The sequence below is a fragment of the Neophocaena asiaeorientalis genome, unplaced genomic scaffold (genome assembly GCF_003031525.2).
Source record: "Neophocaena asiaeorientalis asiaeorientalis breed wild unplaced genomic scaffold, Neophocaena_asiaeorientalis_V1.1 scaffold70, whole genome shotgun sequence".
Taxonomy (NCBI): domain Eukaryota; kingdom Metazoa; phylum Chordata; class Mammalia; order Artiodactyla; family Phocoenidae; genus Neophocaena; species Neophocaena asiaeorientalis.
In genome coordinates this window covers 2,607,490-2,629,816 of record NW_020175410.1, presented here as the reverse complement: position 1 = coordinate 2,629,816, position 22,327 = coordinate 2,607,490, and the positions used below count along the sequence as shown (strand labels likewise).

Below are 22,327 nucleotides of genomic sequence, written 5' to 3'. Positions count from 1 at the left end.
ACAAATGAACAGCTTTCGTTGGAACACCTAGATTTCAATCTGAAGGAAAAAAATGTTCCATGCCTACCACATCCTAGTCTGTCAACGCATCTCTAAGAAAAATGTAATCTTTAAAGATTAAAGGTTAGAAATTGAAAACAAAATGAAAAATTAATAAAAGATACAAAAATATTTCAGTAATTTTGGCTTGAGAAAAGGTTTTTCTAAAATATAAAGTTGAGAAATCATTCAGTGTGGAATTAGCAATGAAAATTTTATATATTTATATGGACAAGAAAAAGAACAAAATATATAAACTGAAAGCACACAGAACAAATGAGAAGAAAACACTTGCAACATATATAAAATGATGATAATAGTTATACAATAAGATTTAAAAATGAACACAAAAAAGACAAATCAAAAGGAAAATAGGCAAATAAAAGAGCACACGTGTAAAACTGATAGCTAGTGGGAAGCAGCCGCATAGCACAGGGAGATCAGCTCGGTGCTTTGTGACCACCTAGAGGGGTGGGATAGGGAGGGTGGAAGGGAGGGAGATGCAAGAGGGAAGAGATATGGGGATATATGTATATATATAGCTGATTCACTTTGTTATAAAGCAGAAACTAACACACCATTGTAAAGCAATTATACTCCAATAAAGATGTTACAAAAAAGAAAAAAGAGCATACGCTTTACATAAGAAATCAAAAGTTTAGTATATATAAGACAAAATGCTTGTTTGGAGCATCTGTTGGTTTTGCCTTATTTGACTGTGGGGAAACATGTTGTTGAATACAGTTTTGGTACGTCTATCAAACAAGGAAACCAACTGCATTGACCCAAACAATGCGGTAGGCACATGGCTAAACCTAGGCCTATGAGACACTTCTTTTCTAAATTTGAAAAATGTGAAACACAAAGATCACGATAGGTTGCTGGTGCAAAAAACTAATGCTTGTCTAAGAATTTAAAGTAATTATTATAAATTTAATGGGGAAGTTACTCTAATTGTAGCATATCAATATGGCCTATAATACCTATTATATAGTAATTAATCTACTAAATCAGTGGTTTTCCATGCTGTCTCCACATAATCAGCTGGGGAGCTTTTAAGAAATTGAAGTGCCTAGGCCCACCACTCAGATATTCTGAATCTGGCTATACTCCCAACACCTCCTTCAACCCATACCTATGCCCTCATAGGGAGTTCTCCATTCTCACAGTTTAAGGATAAAAAAACAGATTTACCAGTGCCTCTCCATGATATATCATAAGTAGCTGGTGGTAGGCTGCTATGGCAGTACAAATAAACTGGGAATAATTTGAGGACAGAAAAGAATGCCAATTGACCTCTGGGCAGTATCTCAAACAATAAAATGTCCTGTTTACCTTTTCTGGACAGAGAGATGTTTAGAGTTTAGGAAACATACCAATTCAATAGTACTGACTAACAAATATTTCTTACACTATTAAGGACTCGGAAAGGATAAGAATGGAGAATTAGTGATGGAAGCAAAATTTATATGAGTGAATTTCTCAGAATGGATCCATAATTGGGAGTATAATTGCTCCAAAGGAATGCCAGTTAGCAAGTTTTCTTAGTCACTCCCAGTGAGTGTTCAAAACACTCACGTTCATGTTGGTAGGGCTGGAAGCTTTGGAAGGGATAAACAACATGAATTTATCTTCAACAAGAAGAGTAGGTACTGACTCTGGAGTACTCAACTGTCATCAAATGAACCAATTAGTGAATTCCAATATGTTGCTATACCTCAAGGGAACCTAAGCCAGCTACTTAAGGGTAGCCTAAAATCCCTGGACCCTTTCCATAATGCAACTGCAGCCATTTGTCCTCACTAACTAGACATTTGTTCTAGCAATTGGATTTACTTTTCTTTCCCATTATGCCTGTGTCAATGGTCATAGCAAATGACTTACTGAATGCCTTAACCACTATCACAGTGTCTCACATATTGCTGTCTCCTTTCAAGGAATACCATTCACAGAGAAGGAAGAAAGACAGTGGACTGATGCCCCTGTGACATAAAGGCCTTCTTATATGTTTTATCAGGGAGAAACAGTTGTCCATAGAACACTGAAATAACCTACTAAAGACTCTGAATCAGCGGGGGTACTTAAATGGTGTATGATCAAACAGCTATATCATGTGCTCTGAACTACACGATGCTGCTTTACCCAATTCAGAAAACACGGTTCTGGAACCTAAATGTAAAGCTTGGTGAGGAAACTTACAATTACACTTAATCCTCACTGTGAATCTTAAACTTATGTGCCAAATTGGCTGGGCCACGGATGCCCAGAAAGTTGATCAAGCATTATTTTGAGTGCTTCTGCGAGGGTATTTTTAGATGAGATTTAACATTTAAATCAGTAGACTTCATAAAGCAGACTGCCCTCACTAATGGGTGACCCCCATCTAATCAGCTGAAGGCCTGATAGAACAAAAGGCAGACCCTAACCCAAGAAAGAGAAAATTCTCCAGCCTGATCACCTTTGAACTGGGATGTTGATTCTTCCAAGTTCTACAGCAGCTTGCCAGCCTTTGGACTCAAACTGGAAGATCAAATTACAGATTTGGATTTGTCAACCTCAATTAGCATGTGAGCCAATTCCTTATAATAAATTTCTCTCTATACATATGTACTATTGGTCTGTTTTACTAAAGAGCACTGACTAATACATTCACTTTCAAATATTTTGCTTCACATTCCCTTGGTTTTGAACTCTTATGGTTGAGATGTTTTAACACCAAAGAGGAATGGTAGCATATGAGACAGTAAAATTTTCATTGAATTGAAGCTAACACTTGGGCATTTTGAGGCTCCTCGTACCACTAGACTAACAGGCAAAAAGACAGATAGGGTGTTAACTGGTATAACTGACTCTGATTCCCAAGGAGAAATTAGGTTTGCTGCTATATAATGGGAAAAGGGATTACTAATAGGACCTCTACTCCGATCATTGGTTTAGTTGTAAGGGCTAGGTTACATACAGTCACAAACAACCCAAAATCTTCATGGCATAATCTCACAGAGGCTTCTTTATCATCCATTCTACAGGGATGTGGGGTAAGCGGGGCTGGGGGTAGGGGCTCTCTCTCATGGTTTTCACTCTGGCATCCAAGCTAACCAACAGGCCAATATTGAATACTGCTGGTCACTGTGGTAGAGGAAAAGAAAGAGTGGAAAATTTACTTTCTGCTCACAGTTTATTGTAAGAGAAAGCCATATAGCCACTCTTAATGCCTAAGGTGAAAGGACTGAAATCAAGACCAAGTGCCTGGCAGAAGACCTGGAAATATTTGATAAACAGTACTAATACCGTCAGGTACTACCATGCCTGTCATTCAAGCCACACGAGAAACAAATTCAGCCCTATACAAGCAGTACTACCAAAATCTCAGACCTATCAGGTAAAAATATTTGAGTCACTACACTGGGGAAACATTTCCAAGAAGCTGAGAAATGTTTTATGTTTCAGCTACAGTTTTCAATCAGTAGTAAAACCAGGACTATAGACTTTACATGTGTTTTATTCTTTGTATTATTAAGAATATCATTTAATGAAATTCATATTTGGAGTTAAATATGTAATTTTCTCATTACATTTCTGTATATTGAGACCAAATGGATGAAGGGAAAGGAGAAAGTAGTCATCCCCAGAGATGTTTTAGAGAACCAGGACTTGAAGCTGGATATAGTAACAATACGAGACTTGGGGTCGTCTACATTTTAGGAGGATGTGTATTTTTGACTACATATTTAGCAGTAGCAATATGTTGAATGGTATATTTTTTTCAACTTTTATGTTCAGAAAAGAAGAGATATTGGATAACTCAATGGTTGGACCGTGGTGAACACCTATTGTTTATTCCCACCGAGAATTCATCTTTCATCCTCAGGTTGTATAGCATCCTCATTTGGCTTTGAGGAGACAAACAATTTAGATAATAGTCTTGACAGGACTGTTAGTCAAGATGCTCCATCCCAAAGTAGCCCAGGCTGTGGCATGGGAAACAAGAGAGGCTAATAAATATGCTTCTCGTGGGGATATAAATTTTGAATATAAAAGCAAGAATACCAGAAACAATTGGAATCAATTTCTCTTAGCAGTGACTCCTACGGACTCTGTCTTTTTAGTCATAATTTCCTCAAATTGTCCTGATTCCTATCCTTTCTGAAACACAGTTCTTCATTTTTCCATTAATTATATGAGCTACTTCATAATTTTCCAGTAAACTCTATTTTGGATCATAAGCCAGATTATATATCTGTTGTTTATAGAAAAGTCAATCTAACTAATGCCATATTCAACTTTATAATTGATTAGCCATGCAAATAAAAATGATAAGGATATATTTTCACCTAGTATATTTAACAATAATAAAAATTACTGAAGATAGCCCATTTAAAGTAGGGCGTGGGAAATAAGACATTATATATTGCTGCTGGGATTATAATTTGATATAAACTTTTTGTATAGTAATTTGGCAGAACCTGAGAAGTAAAACTGAAAATATTTGAATATGCTTCTAAAAACAGATAAATTGATAGACATTAACTTAAATTATGCCAATTATTTAAAAGTGCAGGCAATATAAATATTTCCCAATAACAGAATAGTTAACAAAACTATGGAATACTGTGCAGTTCTTAAAAACATTTAAACTGATCAATATCTACTGAACTCAAACAATATCCACCATATGCGTTTGAGTAAAAGGAAGCAAGTTGCAGAGCAATAAAAAAACTACAGTCTAAGTTATATTTAAAAATCCATTTATCTATGCAACACATATATGTGTGTGTCTATATACGAATACATTGTATATATATGAATACATTCTATACATAGAGTAGTTTTTATATTTATAGAAGTTCTTGGAGGATATGCACAAACAATTCACAATAATATCCTTGAGAGGTGGTAGTGCTTAAAGGGGGGCCCTTAACTTAATTTCTAAATAATATTCATTGTAGCGTGGAATTGTACAAGTACACTTATTACTTTTATTTGTCAGTATATTAAACTAGAGAAGATAATAGGATGGCTAACAGTTAAAGAGTAAAAGGAAACATGTAATAGATATTTAAAGTGGAGTAGAAAAAAAATGAAATGAAATGAGAAAACAAGGCTAAAATCAAGGTTATTGCAATAAATTTACATAGAGCTACAAAGTGATTATATTATTGATTAATAATTAATAAATGATATTGATAACAAATAACAGTCATCGAGGACATATTATGTGGTAAGCACATTTTTATATGCTTCATGGGTAACACCCAACTTAATTTTATAACTAGCCAATGAGGCAGGTACTATTCCTTCATTTCACGGAAAAGACCATGACGACACAGGGTGGTTAAATGATAAAGTTTATAATTAGCAGATTCGTTACGTATTTAGTTTAACTGTAAAATACAAGCAAATCCTGGATTTACTTGGTCTGGTGGACCTACAGAGGTCTTGGAGTAGCTAAACTTCTTAATGCAAAATTCCTTAATCCTGCAGATGAAGAGCTACTTCTCTGAAGTTCAGAGAATACTAAAGAACAAGAAAAAGAGGCATCCTGACTGAGCTTCTGTGTTAATATCAAGACTTTACTTTTCCTTGTCTTTAACTAGACTGGAACGTCCAGCATGTGTCTCACCTAGCCAATAATCTGACCCTGATCCTCTACCTGGTGGAGTCTGGAGTTTGACAAAAGCAGTGTTCTGAACTAAATTCCTGTGGTGAGCCTGCCTTCTACAGCAAGGAGTTCCACACATCATGGCTCAGCATTTGGAAACTAGCCCTGGACAACAGGTAGCAGGCAATGGAAGACTTATTTTAATCATACCGATTTTGTTTTTTTTAAAGAAGTTTATTTATAGAGCTTTTGTCTACTTCATCTGGTCTAATGTTTACTATCATGTTGATAGAGAGAAATCAGATCAGTGGAAGAAAATGACATTAATTAGTTAACTAGGCCAAGTTAATGATGAATTATTTCAGTGCATACTTGTGATATCAAAAGTATATGGTATCTGTTGAAAAATAATTGTATTACACTATACCTTGCCTATTAATAAAGTATCTTATAAAAGAGTGATATGTATTAGAGTTTGTAAGTAGTAAGTGAAAAAATCATGTTATGATTTCCATTCTTTGTTAACGAGAAGAATTAAAAAAAAGTTTTTTTTATTCTGTAGTAGATCTATGTCCTATATTTAATAAAGGGAAGGAGAGCAGTTCTCCTAACACATAGATGGTTTAGTAATTTAAGGACCCAGCTAATGTATGTGTAAGCCTGTGGTGTGATTATTCTTATTAATATTACTACTAGCAGTATGAGAATTACTTCACAATATTTAGAAAGGAGGAAAATCTTATTGAAACAGGTCGTTTTGAAAAACAGCACCTGCGTTAGTTTCTCTTATGTAGTTGATATTCAACGCTGTTTTGTATACTAATCTGGCTGCTGTATTTGAATAAAATTACTTCTAGGTTTGTCTGGCTGCTTATTTAATTAATTAGTGTTAAATGAATTAATGGTAATAATATATACAGGCTTACCCTGGCATTGGTCCATTTCCAGCAAGACTGTAAACCTGACGAGGATTTAGCAGATATTGGAATTTTCTGTAAATTCTATAAAGATGAAAATATGGAAGGAAAAAATAAAATTTAGTGATATTTTTATCCTAAATATGCACATGCATTTAGAATACTCTTTATCCTGCTTTTGAATGTTATTTAGCTAATAAGAGTTCAAATTAATATTTTAAAATATCAGTATACAATTAGTTAAATATCTTCTCTTAATAGATCCTTGGGAAATTTACAGATTATTGGGCCAATCTAACAGAGATGAAAGTTACTTATCCCATATGTAAAATGGGATTGGACACTGTATGCATGAAAGTAAAGACTGTGACTTTAGCTGCTTAATTATTTCACATGAACAATCATCTTGATGAGCTAGATCACAAAACTGCTAAACGATTTCTACAGGCACGTATTAGATAATTCATTTTTTTCTGAAAGAACTCAATCTTTGCATAACAAATGCAACAGAAATGTTTCTAAGTACACACACATCCCATATCAGAATTCTGAGACAAAATATTAAAAGTGAAGGAATATACTTGGTTTTTAAAATGTTTTTATATATACATGTGAAAATATTACTATATATCTTAACATATTCATATTATGTGTACTGAAACTCTCCAAATATCTACTTATCTCCTCCCACGTCCTTATGCAATACCCTCACATTCTAGATCTTGAATAATGATATCACCTAGCATCTCAAGAATGATCTTCGAGTCATTCTCAGTACCTCCTTATCCCCAGCACCCAAAATCAAGGACAATCCTGCACCTTCTAACTGAGTAATGTCTATCATACCTGGTTACTCTCACTGCCTTACAAGTTCTCTCACCAGCTTTGTAAAAGTCTTGCCTATTCAGCCTTCTTCTGTACTTCTATTTAAGTACAGTCATGTTGTTTCCATGATGAAAAGTTCCTGTCAGTGGCAAGTTACTTTTTTTTTTTTTTTGCAGTATGTGGGCCTCTCACTGTTGTGGCCTCTCCCGTTGTGGAGCACAGGCTCCGGACGCGCAGGCTCAGCGGCCGTGGCTCACGGGCCCGGCTGCTCTGCAGCATGTGAGATCTTCCCGGACAGGGGCACGAACCCGTGTCCCCTGCATTGGCAGGCGGACTCTCAACCACTGCGCCACCAGGGAAGCCCGCAAGTTACTTATTAAATATTTTATTATATTTAAAATAGTTTATGTCTCGTCTTTCTCCTCCTTCCTCTTAAACTTCAACCTTGCTGAATATCTCTTGGTTCCGTACCAAAACACCACACCTCTTTCCGCACATCTGTCTTTTTTCTTCCTTCACCTGGCAAACATCTACTTATATCAGAACCAACTCAAAAGCTAGACTTCTGAGTCTTCAGAGACAATCATTTCTTCCTCTGAACTTCCATAGCACTTTTATTTTAAACATTCCTAGCTTAGCTTTTGCCTTGGGGTTACTGTAGTAAATCTGTTTACGTGTCTGCCTCCCTGTATGACCGTGTCTTCTGTCTCATCCCCAGTTCCTAGTAGAGACTGGATTCCCTCAAGTGTTGCTGTCTGAATGATGTGTGAACATTTTCACACCTGTTGACTGGTATGGGAAACTATGTGTGAATATATAATTGTTACCTTTTTCTGCTTATGTAATACATCGAAGAAGAAAACCTACATATTTTGAAAGGAAAACCCTGAATAGAATTCCGTTATTTGTGAAAGATGCTTCTTATGCATTCAGGAGAATTTATGACTGCATTAATAATAGATCTCCTTTAAACATATCTATAATTCTTTTGACTTTGAATGATCCCTGTAGGTGTATAAAGGACAAAGCATAAGTGGGTGTGCATATAGGAGCAAATATCCTCCCTCTCCCCCATTAAATTTAATTTACTGATGACTTCAGTGTATCTATCTGTAGATATATATTTTTTAATTTAAAGAAAATTATTTTTATGTACTGGGAGAAGAGGGAGGCAGATATTCAATTAAGGGTCATTCTACATTATTAATGTTATCTTAATTTGAGGGGAATGTTTCCATTCGAAATATATATTTTTTCACTTGATACTTCATTTGTTTCTAATTTCCAACATGAATTTAAGTCTCATCTAATGCTTTGTGAAGCGTTTACTTCTTTTTCAAGATATCATAATATATACAACTAATAAACTGTGAGTAGGAAAGGAGAAAATAATTTTAGCATCATTATTCATTTATATACCTAAAAGTGAGGCAACTATTCTCTTTAATAAAGCATTGTAAATATTTTATATTATTAAGTCACTAGTTATTTAAAATAACTTGTCTTGTTTAGCAGAGTTAAAAGTATAACTATACAGTGATAAAAGGGAAAACTTTTTAAGCAGAAATAATATTTTGTTGAATAGAAAATGACCATTCTTCATTTAATTGAAATGAAGCTGGAAAGTTAAATGGTAAGAAAGGAAATTACTTTTCAAAATTCCTTTATTCATGGAAACATTTCAATTTCATTATTTGGTGAAACCGCAATGTAAATTTCTATTTTATTATCATAGCGTCTGTGTGAGTGCTTTTATCTGATTGCTCATTTTTTGGCTGGAATTAGTAAAGAGTTCTAGAAATTATTAAGAAAGGTACAACTGCATTTCTGTTTCTGACACTCCTTCTTAGAAGGACATAAGATTTACTCTTCAATGTGGTGATTTTCAGATTTTTATTAAATATTATGATTTAATCATTAATTTTACAAAAAGGAAAATTTTTTGTTGTCCACATGAATACTGAGATACCTGGTAATGCAGCTCATTGTTATTCTGATTAAATATACTGTGCTTCTCCAAGATATATGGCATCATGTTCTCCAAATGGACATGCAGAAAATCATTATAATATATTTTGTCTAGAAGCTGGATATAAATTCTGTTTCTAACTACTGGGCAATCATTTACCTGAAGTCACCTTGTTGATCATTTAGAGAACCAATTTTCATTCAACAGTATTTATGGAGTCATGTTGTATGCAATGCTCCTTGTTAATGGCTAGGGGTGATAGGCAGGGTAGAGAGAATTCAGACACCTGAGATATGATAATAAAAATATCTACAAAAGGCCATTATTATATTAAAATTTCAACTGTAAAAACAAGGAGAGATCATACCAATATACATTGTTATATAGAGATGATAGCAACACTTATTTCACATTAAAATTAGTGAACCATGAGGTATAATATTTTTAAATGTTTTTATACTATAAATTTAGTTTATCTTTTTACAGATATATAACATAGTAAATAAATGTGATTTTTAAAAACATACCGTTCTCCTTGCTTCCCACCACTTTTGGGGTTCACAAAAACTAAAAGTGGATGAGTACCAGGAACAGGAGTGATCTAGAAGAAAAGTTGAATATGTGGACAAATTATTTATATTATATATAAAGAGAACCCCCCCGTTATTTCTAAGTCGTGAAATGCCAATTAGCAAATTCAAGAATATGGTTCTTTTGTTCTGTAATGTGGATAGAGGATAGATAGATAACAGATAGATCTAATTAGCAACATAATTAAATCCTGTGCTTTGCCTCCATATATATCAAAATAAATACCCACTCCACTAAGAGGTGATTTTTCTAGCTAGGAATAGGGCAGAGGGGAAGGCAGCTATGAAAAGGGAATAACCTCTCAATAGCTAGGAGATGAAAACAATAGGTACAATTCGTGGGATCGTGAGTAAACCATCCAGAATAGAGCGGATTATGGTGGTAAAAAAGATTAGAAAAGAAAGGGATCAAAGTATAAGTGAGCCCTACTCTTATAGACAATCCCTACTTTAGAGCTTTATAGCACATTTGGAATCCGTCTTCCCAACCACTTGTGAACTAGAATCTAAATAAGATGGTTTGAGGCCACTTTCAGTCAGAGTCCCCATCTATACGATGTTTCCTCCATGCTTTCTTTTCCTGCTTGAGAAGAGATGCCAGTTAATCCAGTCTATTTGCTAAACAGGAATCCATTAAATTGACTGTGTCCCTATATGCCATGCACTGCTTTCATCACTATACATTCTCCTTTTAACCAAAAAAAGTACCTGTCTTAGTGGAGCTTATATTCTGGTGGAGAAACAGACAAGAAACAAACAAATAGGGACTTTCCTAGTAGTCCAGTGGTTAAGAATCCACCTTCCAATGCAGGGCACACAGGTTCAATCCCTGGTCAGGGAACTATGATCCCACACGCTGCGGGGAAGCCCACGCGCCACAACTAGAGAGAAGCCCGTGCTGCAGGGAAAGACCCCACGTGCCACAGCAAAGATCCCACATGCTGCAACTAAAACCCGACGCAGCCAAAATAAATAAATAAATAAATAGTTTTAAAAAAGAGAAACAAACAAATAAATATACATTTTGTAGTGAAAAGTATCACCAGAAATAAAGCAGGTAAGGTGCTAGCACTTCATCCGTTGGGGGCAGAAACTGTTTTTGATAGAGTGGCAAAGGAGAACACTTGTATTTTACTTGAATTCAATGTTAAGAAGTAAGCTGTTTTAAATAAGAGTATTCCTATTCAGTGTATACCTATGTAACTCCCATCTAAACATAGTTTGATAAAACAATATTTTAATAACAAAAATATGCAACCAATGCAGTCCTCTAAATATTAAGTTGAAAAGTTTTAGATCAATTTACTTTTTGAAAGTAGAGTCAAAGTGTCCTTCATTGCTCTAGTATTTTTCCCTTAGAAAGTACCTGAAATATTTAATGAGAAGACTAAAAACAACCATTTTACCACATCAGGTTCTTCCTTTTGTTTAAACAATATAAGTTAAAATACCCTACCAACATATTTTCCTCCAATTCTTGTGAAATGCCATTTTTCTAATGAGTATAGGCACTAGGAAATTGTTGAAATCTTCACACTATATGAGAAGGTTGAGTAAAATATTCTCAATTCTTATACTCTTACCCAACTTGTTCCCATTACAATCTATTCTTTCTGACTCTGTTTTACTTCCTCTTGTAAAGAGGACACATGGGTTTTGTTCCTGATTTGTCTCTCATTCAGTTGGGAGATGAGATGGACAAGCTGGATCTGTAGTAACTCCTCAGCTCTTCACCCTTGAACTCCATGTGCTCAATCAGCTACTGGACAGAAAGTACCTACTAGCTTAAGACACTGTGCTATAAACTTGCAATGTGCCTTCCCCCTCCCCCCATTAAAAGAAACACCAAAACACACCTCTGGCTACTAGTATTCAGTTTCCTTTACTTCTCATTCTATTACAAAATCAGATAGACTCCTAAAGTTTTCACATGCAAAAAGTCAGACTAACAAATGTGGATTTTAGTTGATTTTTGCGTTTAATTTGAATTGTTATTCCTTATTTTTAAAGAGAGGGGAGATTCTCAAGGTAAATAAAATATTTTAGCAAAACATAACATCTGAATCCAAATACTAATTAGGATGATCGTCCCAAAATTCAATATTCAGCTTACCATTACATGAGATTACATTAAGTTCATTTGGGCAACTTTCCATATTCATTTGAAAATATATTTTGGAATAACTTTCAGAAATATTTATTAATTGAAGTGTTTAAAGGCATAATTATGACTTATCAAATAAAGGACAGCACCACGCTACAGAAAATTGTGTTCTGAGGAAACACTATTACAAACAAATAAAGATCCCACTAAACTATATTATAGTCTGTAGAGGATCTGAAAATATAAAAATATAAAAACCTATAGGGGTGAGTAGGTGGATAATTAGATCAAATGGATTAGAAAAATAGGATAGAATCTAGATAAAGAATTTAGGATAACGATGATACTCTACAAGTGATAAAAGTCAAGAACCCAAAACGGAAGTACAGGAAATAATAAAATCAAATTAGCCAACTTTTCCTCACATATCCCCTTAACATAAATTATGCTTGTAAAATAAGACTGTATAAAAATTAAAAATTGGAAACTTTAGATATTTATTTGTAAGTTATCAGGGACAATGGAATACCCCTTTGACAATGATTCTAACAGATTAAAACACCTGACCTAATGTAATCTCCATTTAAGGAGTAGTATGCGATTCAATATCAAACCCACTAAAACTCTGGTTTTAGGGGATCATTTAATGGTGGTATTTATACAAGAAATGTCAAGGTTTCAGGCAAATCGGCATCTTTTTCAATGCTCATTCAAAAAGCTTTTAAATTCTGCTAAACTTTGGTACTATAAAAAGAAGGTCAATGTAGCAGAGTAAATTTAGGTGCCAGGAGACCAAAGGCAGCGTTTTTTAGATTTGAGAGTCAAAGACCTACAGTACTGCATGGCCATTTTCAAATCTACAAGTTAAAAATAAACAACTTCTGTGTTCACTAATAGTCCTGAAATAAGAAGCAGCATCTTAGTGACAGAGACTGCAATTTGTCACTTAATTCTCGTATTCCTCTTCATCCTTAGTAAAAGAACCCTGAGTTTTAGGATTGCCCACATATGAGGACATTCTCTTATGTAAACATAGCACGACCACCAAAATAGAGAACTTAACACGATTCTGGACTAGCTGCTTTTGTTATAAAAGCCATTATTGAGACAATTGTTGAAACTTGAATGGGATCTAAGGATTAGATAGCACTAATGTATCAATTTTATATTCAAGTTCACTAATTCTCTTTTGAACTGTATCTAATATAGTCTTTAACAGGACAAATTTTGGTTTTTTACTTTCATACAATAATTCTGAAATAAGATATAAAACTCATTTATTTTGGAAAGTGATGTACTGCAATCCTAAAATGTCATATGCATTTTGTTATAGACTTTAGTGGGATGGGAAGCAGTTAGACAAAAATACAAGTCTTTTAAAAATTCTGTTAGCCTAAAACTATTTGATCTTGGAAGTAAATATTTTTATAGCACTTGAAGTAATTTCAAGTGGAACAGTATATAAAACAGATGAAAAGCAAATTACTATGTCTGAAGTGTGAAAGAACCCTGAACCTGTTCTCAGCTTCCCATCACCCCACTCTTGTGCTTGAGGCATCTCTACAGAGTCCTGGGCTTCTCAAAACAGTTTTTTAAAAAAACATCGGGGGGATTCCCTGGTGGCGCAGTGGTTGAGAGTCCGCCTGCCAATGCAGGGGACACGGGTTCGTGCCCCGGTCCGGGAAGATCCCACATGCCACGGAGCGGCTAGGCCAGTGAGCCATGGCCGCTGAACCTGTGCGTCCAGAGCCTGTGTTCCGCAATGGGAGAGGCCACAACAGTGAGAGGCCTGCGTACCGCAAAAAAAACAAACCAAAAAAACACATCAGGATAGGGTAATACAGTATAACAAAGAAAATACTGACGGTGGGAGAAAGTGTTCAGGAATATTTTACAGCATGTGTGGTACTTGAAATCTTGCAGAATGGTTATAAATTAGGTGTGAAGGACACTGCAAGAGCAAACAGAATGGATTCTCCTCTATAAAGAATAGAGCTAATCACGTGAGATTGTATTTACTCACATAAAGGGGCAGTTTCAATCATATAAACACTGAAGAATAGGACTTTAGGGTCAGACTGGTTTGGGATCCCAGTTCAACCATTCCTTTCTACAGATATGCTCTCCCTTAGTGCCATCAATACGCCTTTCACTCCCAAATTCATATCCGTCCTCACCCCTGAATTCTAGATTCACATATCTGTCTGCCTGCTCGACATTTCCATTTGGGTATCTAACAGCATCAGAAATTTCATTCCAAACTTTATTCATCCAGATCCTTTTCCATCTCAGTCAATGGCAACTTTATCATTTCAGTTTCATGGGCCAAAGTTCTTGGAGATGTCCCTACTCTTCACTTCTTAATGAGGCCTAATCCCACTATCTGACTTAAAATTATAGACAACTCCAACTCTCAGCCCTGACACAGCTTATCTTATTCAGTTCCATTTTTTTCATTCCATTTATAACCTAGCACATTATATGGATGGAGACATGGACTCATTTTAAAGGTTGTTGTATACTCAAAGTGTAGAATAGTAATTCTGGACTTAGAGAGGGAGTTAAAATGACAGTGAAGAGCTGATTATAAGAATCAACAGGCCTGAGGACTCCAAGTGGGCATACACACACATATCATCAAAGAAAAGGAGTTAATTTTATACACACTCTATACATTTCTGTATAGTACATATATGTATGTTTACAGTATTGGGAACTATAAGGATGAGATATTACAAATAATAAAGACAGTAGGGATAGAGAAAAGCAGTTGTGGTGGGGAAAACACTAGTTCTATTTTAGATCTTTCAGTATAAAAGTTCCCCTTTTTATCTTTTGCTAAGAGTATTACAAACTAGACTTTTTGGTTTGCAAGTGATACTTATGCTTGGAAACTGTTTTCAAAGAATAATTAGGGACACAGTAACGTCGGCTTAATACAGTTTAAACAACAGTTCTGTTTTTTTACTTATTTGTTCACATGTGGATAATCATCTGTATTTTCACATCTATTGCACGTTAAGGAATTGTAGTTTCAATGACATTTGATCATATGTATTAAGTGTAAACCTATGGTATGAGTGATGACAAAGACGGAGTACCTAACCACCTCTATTTGAAGTCCCCTAGGACTGGGGTTAATTAATGAGACTCATCCTAAGGTTATACATGATCTATTACTTCCTCTAATTAGAAATAATAATCCTGATCATTATGCTGGTTAGCTGGAAAGAAGTAAGATGAATGTGCTTAACTATGATTAATAGTCTTTAAGTAGTGTAAATCTCTTCTGTCACTGAGTTATATGCAAACTGGGCTGCAACTCAATGCTTTTTTATGATATATATAATTTTTAAAACTTGCAGAAAGAATTAATTTTCTGTAAGAACTTTTTACCTTTTATGATAAAGAATAAGCATTTTATTATTTTAAAATTGATTACCACAACAAAAATGACTTATTTTTCCATTTTGTATGAAATGGCTATCCAATAATTTTATTCTCTTACCTTTTAAATATTTTCTCCCAAATTATGTGAATACCTACGTGCATCATATTTTAGTCCATTCTGCTGAGGTGAAACAGACCACTGCGTGTGATTATATACCAATTTTTTTTTAAGTAAAAAAATGTTAATGATGATGATTACAGTATTTACTTACTGCTGTTTTATAAGGGCTGATGTCTTCCCTTTGCTAACTGACAACTTTACCTGACAATTTTATATGTCAAAGAAAGCTATGAAAAGTTACTATCTGGTTAGAGAAATGAAACACATCCACAGAGAAAGTTAATCACCTATTGTTTTTGATGTGACTAATTTAGTTGTAATAAGATAGAAAATTTTGGATCCTTTTTGAATAAAAAACAACTTATATTGCTATGTCAGTTTAAAGTCTTTAGAACACTCTGCCTGCACCATTTAATTTTGGTTCTGATGTCTGCGTAAAGTCAGATGTAACTATACAAATCTTAGGAAACTGAGACTAAAGCAGTTATAATTCTAGTGCATTCATGCTTTTTATTTCAAACTTTGCAAGAATGTAATAGTACACGGAAGAGCAAGGTGGTCAGAAATATAGCATTCCTGGACCTGTTAAAATTTGTTAACCAAGGAGACAGGGATTTTAGGAGTAAAACAAACTCTGAGTCACATGGTCCTCATTCACACCTCACTAACTGTGAGGCCCTAGGAATAATTGGACTTCAGAACATCAATATGCCCATTTTTAAAGTGCTAATAATAATATTTATCATATGTTAGAGAGTTAAGAATTCATAATTGTCTCATATGTTCATTGAGAGGTGTCACTTAATCCACATAAAATATCATCACAGTGCCTAGCATATACTGTTTAACAAATGATGCGTGTTTCCCTTCCAGGTTGAGAAGTATGTGCCACGCCATATGTAAAATATACTTGAATTTTAAAATTAGGTTTCCCTTTTGTTATTTTCATTGCAGGAACCCAGAGCGACTAAAGATTTAAACTAATTGATATTGTCAATTGACTTATTAAAACTACAAATGTTGAACTTCCCTGGTGGCGCAGTGGTTGAGAGTCTGCCTGGCCGATGCAGGGGGCACGGGTTTGAGCCCTGGCCCGGGAAGATCCCACGTGTCGTGGAGCAACTGAGCCCGTGCACCACAACTACTGGGCCCGCATGCCACAGGTACTGAAGCCCGTGTGCCTAGAGCCTGTGCTCCGCAGCAGGGGGAGCCGCAACAATGAGAAGCCCGTGCACCACACAAAGACCCAACACAGCCAAAAATATAAATAAATAATAAATAAATTTATAAAAAAAACTACAAATGTTGATTATTTTCCACTAAAAATTTCACAGGATCACTTAACAAACTAAAAGCTTTTGCTATCAAAATTATGAATAGATTTCATATTTGGGGCTTTCAATGAGATCGCTTAACACCCAAGTATGCCTTTCAAAAGGTGTGGACACTGATTTTCTCTTTCGATAATTAACTTCTATACTCTCTAACCAATGTAAATAAATTTATTGTTCCCAATTTCCTCTTTTTACATTTGAGTTTAATAATTCATGAACAATATTCTATTCTCAATGTCAAAACAAAGCAGTAAACTGGTTATCAATATTTAAGCAATAATTATTAAATTTTCAATGAGATATTCAAAACAATGAAGAAGCAAGCATCTAGGCAACTACTGTGTGCTCTCAACTGTGCTTGTAAATTAAGAAATATAAAAGACATAATAACCCACAGAATCACAGATAAAATAATAAATGAAAAAAAGATATAAAATCATGTATACTGAACACAACTATGTGACATAATATATCTTTGTGCGGTAAGAGGTTGGTAAATTTTCTTGGAGAACATGAAACTTGAAGCCTATTCTTAAGGAAAGGAATTAAAAATTGGAAGAGAGGAACGTATAGGTAGGAAAACAAAACAAAAGAACTTAATCCATAGATTAAGCCAAATTCATTGATTGTGCTCATGTTTGACTGAGAAACAGAGGCAAATAATTACAATAGATTCAATCTGTAGGATGTCTTAAAATACAGATGGAAAGAAATGTTACTTTTGATGTCAGAGACCCTAGGGGTAATTTAGAGGTTTTTAACGTACTCAAAACATGATTTTGAGCTACCTGTGTTAATTTAAACTAGAAATATACATGGAGTTTCAATTTCAACTTAAAATATTGGAAGATATGCATAAATTATAATAGATTTTATTAAATAAACTTTCTTTTTTGTAAAATTAATTTATTTATGGCTGTGTTGGGTCTTCGTTGCGGCGCGCGGGCTTTCTCTAGCTGTGGTGAGCGGGGGCTACTCTTCGTTGTGGAGCATGGGCTCTAGGTGTGTGGAGTTCAGTAGTTGTGGCACTCAGGCTCAGTAGTTGTGGCACTCGGGCTCACTAGTTGTGGTTCGCAGGCTCTAGAGCGCAGGCTCAGTAATTGTGGCACATGGGCTTAGTTGCTCCAAGGCATGTGGGATATTCCCAGACCAGGGCTCGAACCCGTGTCCCCTGCATTGGCAGGTGGATTCTTAACCACTGTGCCACCAGGGAAGCCCAGATTCTTTATTTTTATTATTGATTTAGAAAAAAATTCCACACAAGTAGAGTTCATTTTATTATTTTCTGAAGACATTTTGTGAGTCAAAATCACTTCCAAATAGATATAATAATATGTGCGGAGAACGTATACATAGAAATAAATAATGCATATGTATATAATAAAGGTATATATGTAGTAATAATTTGCCAAAACTTCAGATTGACACAAGATCTCTTACCAAGTTGAGTTTAAATGGAGATAACATAATAAATGATTAATCCAATCAGAATGTCACTCTGTCAATCAACTATAAAACTGACATCTTGATAAATTAATAAAAATGTTTCTGAAATTGTCAACTGAACGAATTTGCACATTAAATAAACGTGTTGATAGCTGGACATATGCCCTTCTAAGAGCATGGAAGTAACAAATATGAAAGCTACAAACATTTGGATTAAAAAAAAATCATACCTGTAGGCCTTGTCCATCCACAGTAACAGAGTTGGCTCTTTGCATTTTGTTCTTGTCAATCACTTTGTTTGACAGCTGGGAACCACCCTTTTCCTTTTTCACTGTTGCTTGTCTTTCCTGTAAGGAAAAAACCTTTTATAAAAATACTGAATTGTTTCACTACAATGGGCAACATAGAGAAGAATTTCATGGCTACAAACTTGGGCCCAGGTTCCAAATTTGGAGTTTCTAGTGAATAATATGAAAGCTAATGTTTTCTACTGGCTCAAAATATATGATAGATGTATGATCAAAATATCAGTTAAAGAAAGGATGTGAAAGAAAACCAAACTGTATTATCCCTAGGTACCCAATTATGACTCTGTTAAAAATTATTAAAGAACACTAAAGCTAATCATTTTCAAAAACAATGGTGCAGATAATAATACAGGATTGTAATGTAAAGGATTTGGTACTGAGCACTGAAAATAATGCTTATAAATACATGCAATATTGAAAATGAATACATGATGGACCCTTAAGCTACTATTGATTATCAAGAATGGCACATAACTTAAAACACACATTCCATCCCAGCTAATTGCTACGTTCACCATAATAGAAAAAAATTTTATAGTGGTATTCTTCCTGTTTCTATTTCCTCTCTTTTCACTCTTTTCAACACAACCCAATAAACTTTTATCACCATTAATCCACTAAATCAGCTTTTATTAAAATCACCAATGACCTGCTCATTTGCGCCTCACCTGCTGGTCAGTCTTCACCTTCTCAATTTTTAAACAGAGTTTGACAGAATTGACATCTACCCTCTAGAAAACATGCCTCAACTGGGTTCCGGGACACTTCTTTCTCTTAGCTCTCCTCTTACTTGACTAACTGCTCCCTCATAGTCTTTTTTGTTGATTTTTCCTCCAGCTTTATAATCTGTAACGTTTAACACTTGACCTCTCCCTTGGACCGCTCATCTCCACAATCTATACTCACTCCCTAGGTAACTTCATTTAAAACCAAGGCTTTCAATTTCACTTTGATAATGAAGACTTGCCTACCCACCTTAAAAATAAATCCCAAACTGGACGATTATTCACCACATGCATCATCACATGGTTTAAGCACCCGTTATTTGCCTTAATTATCGTAGCCATCACCTTAATGGACCAATCAGCGTCCATCTTTTGTCTCCCTACAGTCAATTTTCTATATAACAGCCACACATCCCTTTTTACTCCACTCCAGCTACAACTACCTCACCTTTGTTTCTTGATCACAACATTTGTGCTCTTAAAACAGGGACCTTGCAACCACTCTGAACTCTGCTGGACTGTTCTTGCTCCTGGTCAAATGTAAGACAGGCTACCCTATTCCTCTGTGTGTGTGTGTGCGTGTGTGTGTGTGTGCGCGCGCGCGCGCACTGTTTCACATCAGATCCTAGATCAGTGCCTGATAAAATCCCCATAAATGAATGCGGAAATAAATTAATCTTAACGCTAAAAAATCAAAAAATTTAAAGTGCCTGAAATATTGTGTTGAGAAGGACTCCTGGGGCATGTCTAGGTTTGTTGTGAAAAACTATCCTGATCAATTAGCAATGTCTGCCATGTGTGCTTAAAAGTTTGAGTGCCACGTATTTCCTATCACTTATTCAGATATATATACATTTCTGTTCCTATATTTACATATATCTTGTCGATTACTTTTCAATTACTGTAATTTAGGAAAATATTTTAAGTGGAAATATTTTAAAAGTAAAGCTCTTTTTAAATATATTAGGGCCAGATGGAACAGAAAACGTCTCAGACCAAAATAAATGCTAATCAGTGTAGTCCTTTTATAGTCCTTGCAAATTCATGGTGCAAAAATACTGAATATATTTTTTGTGTGGCTGAAAATGGATGGTGTAATAGGATTCCTGAAATTCAAATTCTTTGGAAAATGATGTACTTTCATATAAGCATAATTTCTGGCAAAAATATTGATATTTTAAAAAATAGATCATTTTTTCTAAGCTTGCAAATAACATTTTGTCCATAGATAGTTAAGGGTATAATGCATAAATGAGTGAATTATAGGATGAGGTTTGGAATCAGACATCCCAAGTGGAATCCCATCTCTGCTACTTAAATACTATGTAGACTTAGAGAACGTACTCTTATTCAAAATGGAGTTAGTAATACCTATTTCTCAAAGTTGTGTATGGCTTGACAGAAAATGTATAAAGTTCCAATATTGTGCCTATATTAGTGTATGTGCTCAATAAATGAAAGTTATTGTGAATTATGTAAAATAGGTATGGTTCTTCCATTACGGTGCTCATCAATGTCACCATTATGCAAAATGCTTGTTATATTTCCAAATACATATATATGAAAAAATCCACTAGTTACAACAGGCATATATTTAAATAAGTAAAGCTCAATGTTTATATTAGAAAATCCATAGCAGCTTGTGCTGAGTGCAAGCATGTAACACTGTTGGTGGGTATGGGAATATTTTTTTTCTGGGTTCTAGCATGCAGGTAAATAAAACATGGGAACAATGTTCTATAAAAATCTATATTGTGAAAGTTATAACTTATCTTATATGTCTTATATTCTGCCATGTAATCCAACAATTGTTATTTAGTATTTAATTCCTAAATGCTTAGGTTATAAGGACTAAAATAAAATTTTAGTCACAATGGAACTTGGTATTTGTGACCAGACTATTTATAAATGTAATTCTGGAAATTTAAGACATGTAAGTATATGTCTGTAAAGAGTTACCAAATTATCTATTAATACTATTTTATTCTTAGCTATGCATATAGCTAGGGAGAATCCTGTGTGGTGAGAATCTCCAGCTAACAGTTAGCAGTTGATTAAGTGGTTTCATGTCTCTCCAGGGAGTCATCCCTCTGAATAAATTGTGGACTAAACTAAACTAATGCTTTCTAGTAGCAACTGTAGCAACTGAAATATAAAAAGAAATTTTAAAACTCTAAATTGTGTTTTCAATTGATAAGATTTTCTTTTTGAAATCTAGACTCATAAGAGGTATATAACAAGTTAATAAAAAAATCTTCAGTCTACCCATTGGCAGGTGAATTTTATTACATAATCTGGATAATACTAAAACTTACATTAGTTTAAACACACACACACACATACACACGCACACGCACACAATCAAGAAAAGCAAGTGGTTTCTTTGAGGGAAATATGCTTAGTGGGTAGAATTTGTGGAATTAATCAAGGCTTACAATTTAAAAACAGGAGAGACTCATAATCATTTAATTTTTCCCATGGTTCTCTCTTTATTATACTCATTTGTTTTAGGTGTATTTCCAAATTGTATGGAAGTCTCTCTGAACTATTCACTGTATTCTACTTAAGCAGCATAAGCTAACAGGAGGGTAGTTGGATACTTTTTCCTATTTCCACTAAGAAAATCTTTACTTCTTTCCTCTTTTATATGAGGGACAGGAAAGGTGAAGTAATTGCATCTTTGAAAAATCTGATGTTCACAAAAATTTCACTGCCCTCTTCGGGGGGTAAATTTACCCTGACTGACTGAGTTCTATGATGATATTTAAGAAAGTTACTTCCTATGTTGAAGTTACTGAAAAGTTTCAGGAAGAGCTCACCAGCGTTATTCTGCACCTTTATTCAGGATAAAATTGCTCTCTAATAATAGGGGGCAGTGCTTATCACTTCACTGTCAGTTCTTTTTTTTTTTTTTTTTTTAAAGTTTTTTGGCTCTAAATCACAAAATAAATTATTTTTTT

The 22,327-nt window shown here is 34.7% G+C and overlaps 1 protein-coding gene across 6 annotated transcripts in view; it reads right to left on the bottom strand.

Moving 5' to 3' along the window:
* DGKB (diacylglycerol kinase beta) overlaps positions 1 to 22,327 on the bottom strand; it is a 639,375-nt gene that overhangs the window by 422,221 nt on the left and 194,827 nt on the right. For all 6 annotated transcript variants that reach the window (XM_024767053.1, XM_024767055.1, XM_024767059.1 and 3 more), the window contains 3 exons: positions 18,565 to 18,681; positions 9,877 to 9,950; positions 6,565 to 6,639 (listed from right to left, as the gene is read on the bottom strand). In XM_024767053.1, coding sequence (XP_024622821.1) covers positions 6,565 to 6,639; positions 9,877 to 9,950; positions 18,565 to 18,681 — 266 coding nt within the window. The remainder of the gene's footprint in view (positions 1 to 6,564; positions 6,640 to 9,876; positions 9,951 to 18,564; positions 18,682 to 22,327) is intronic.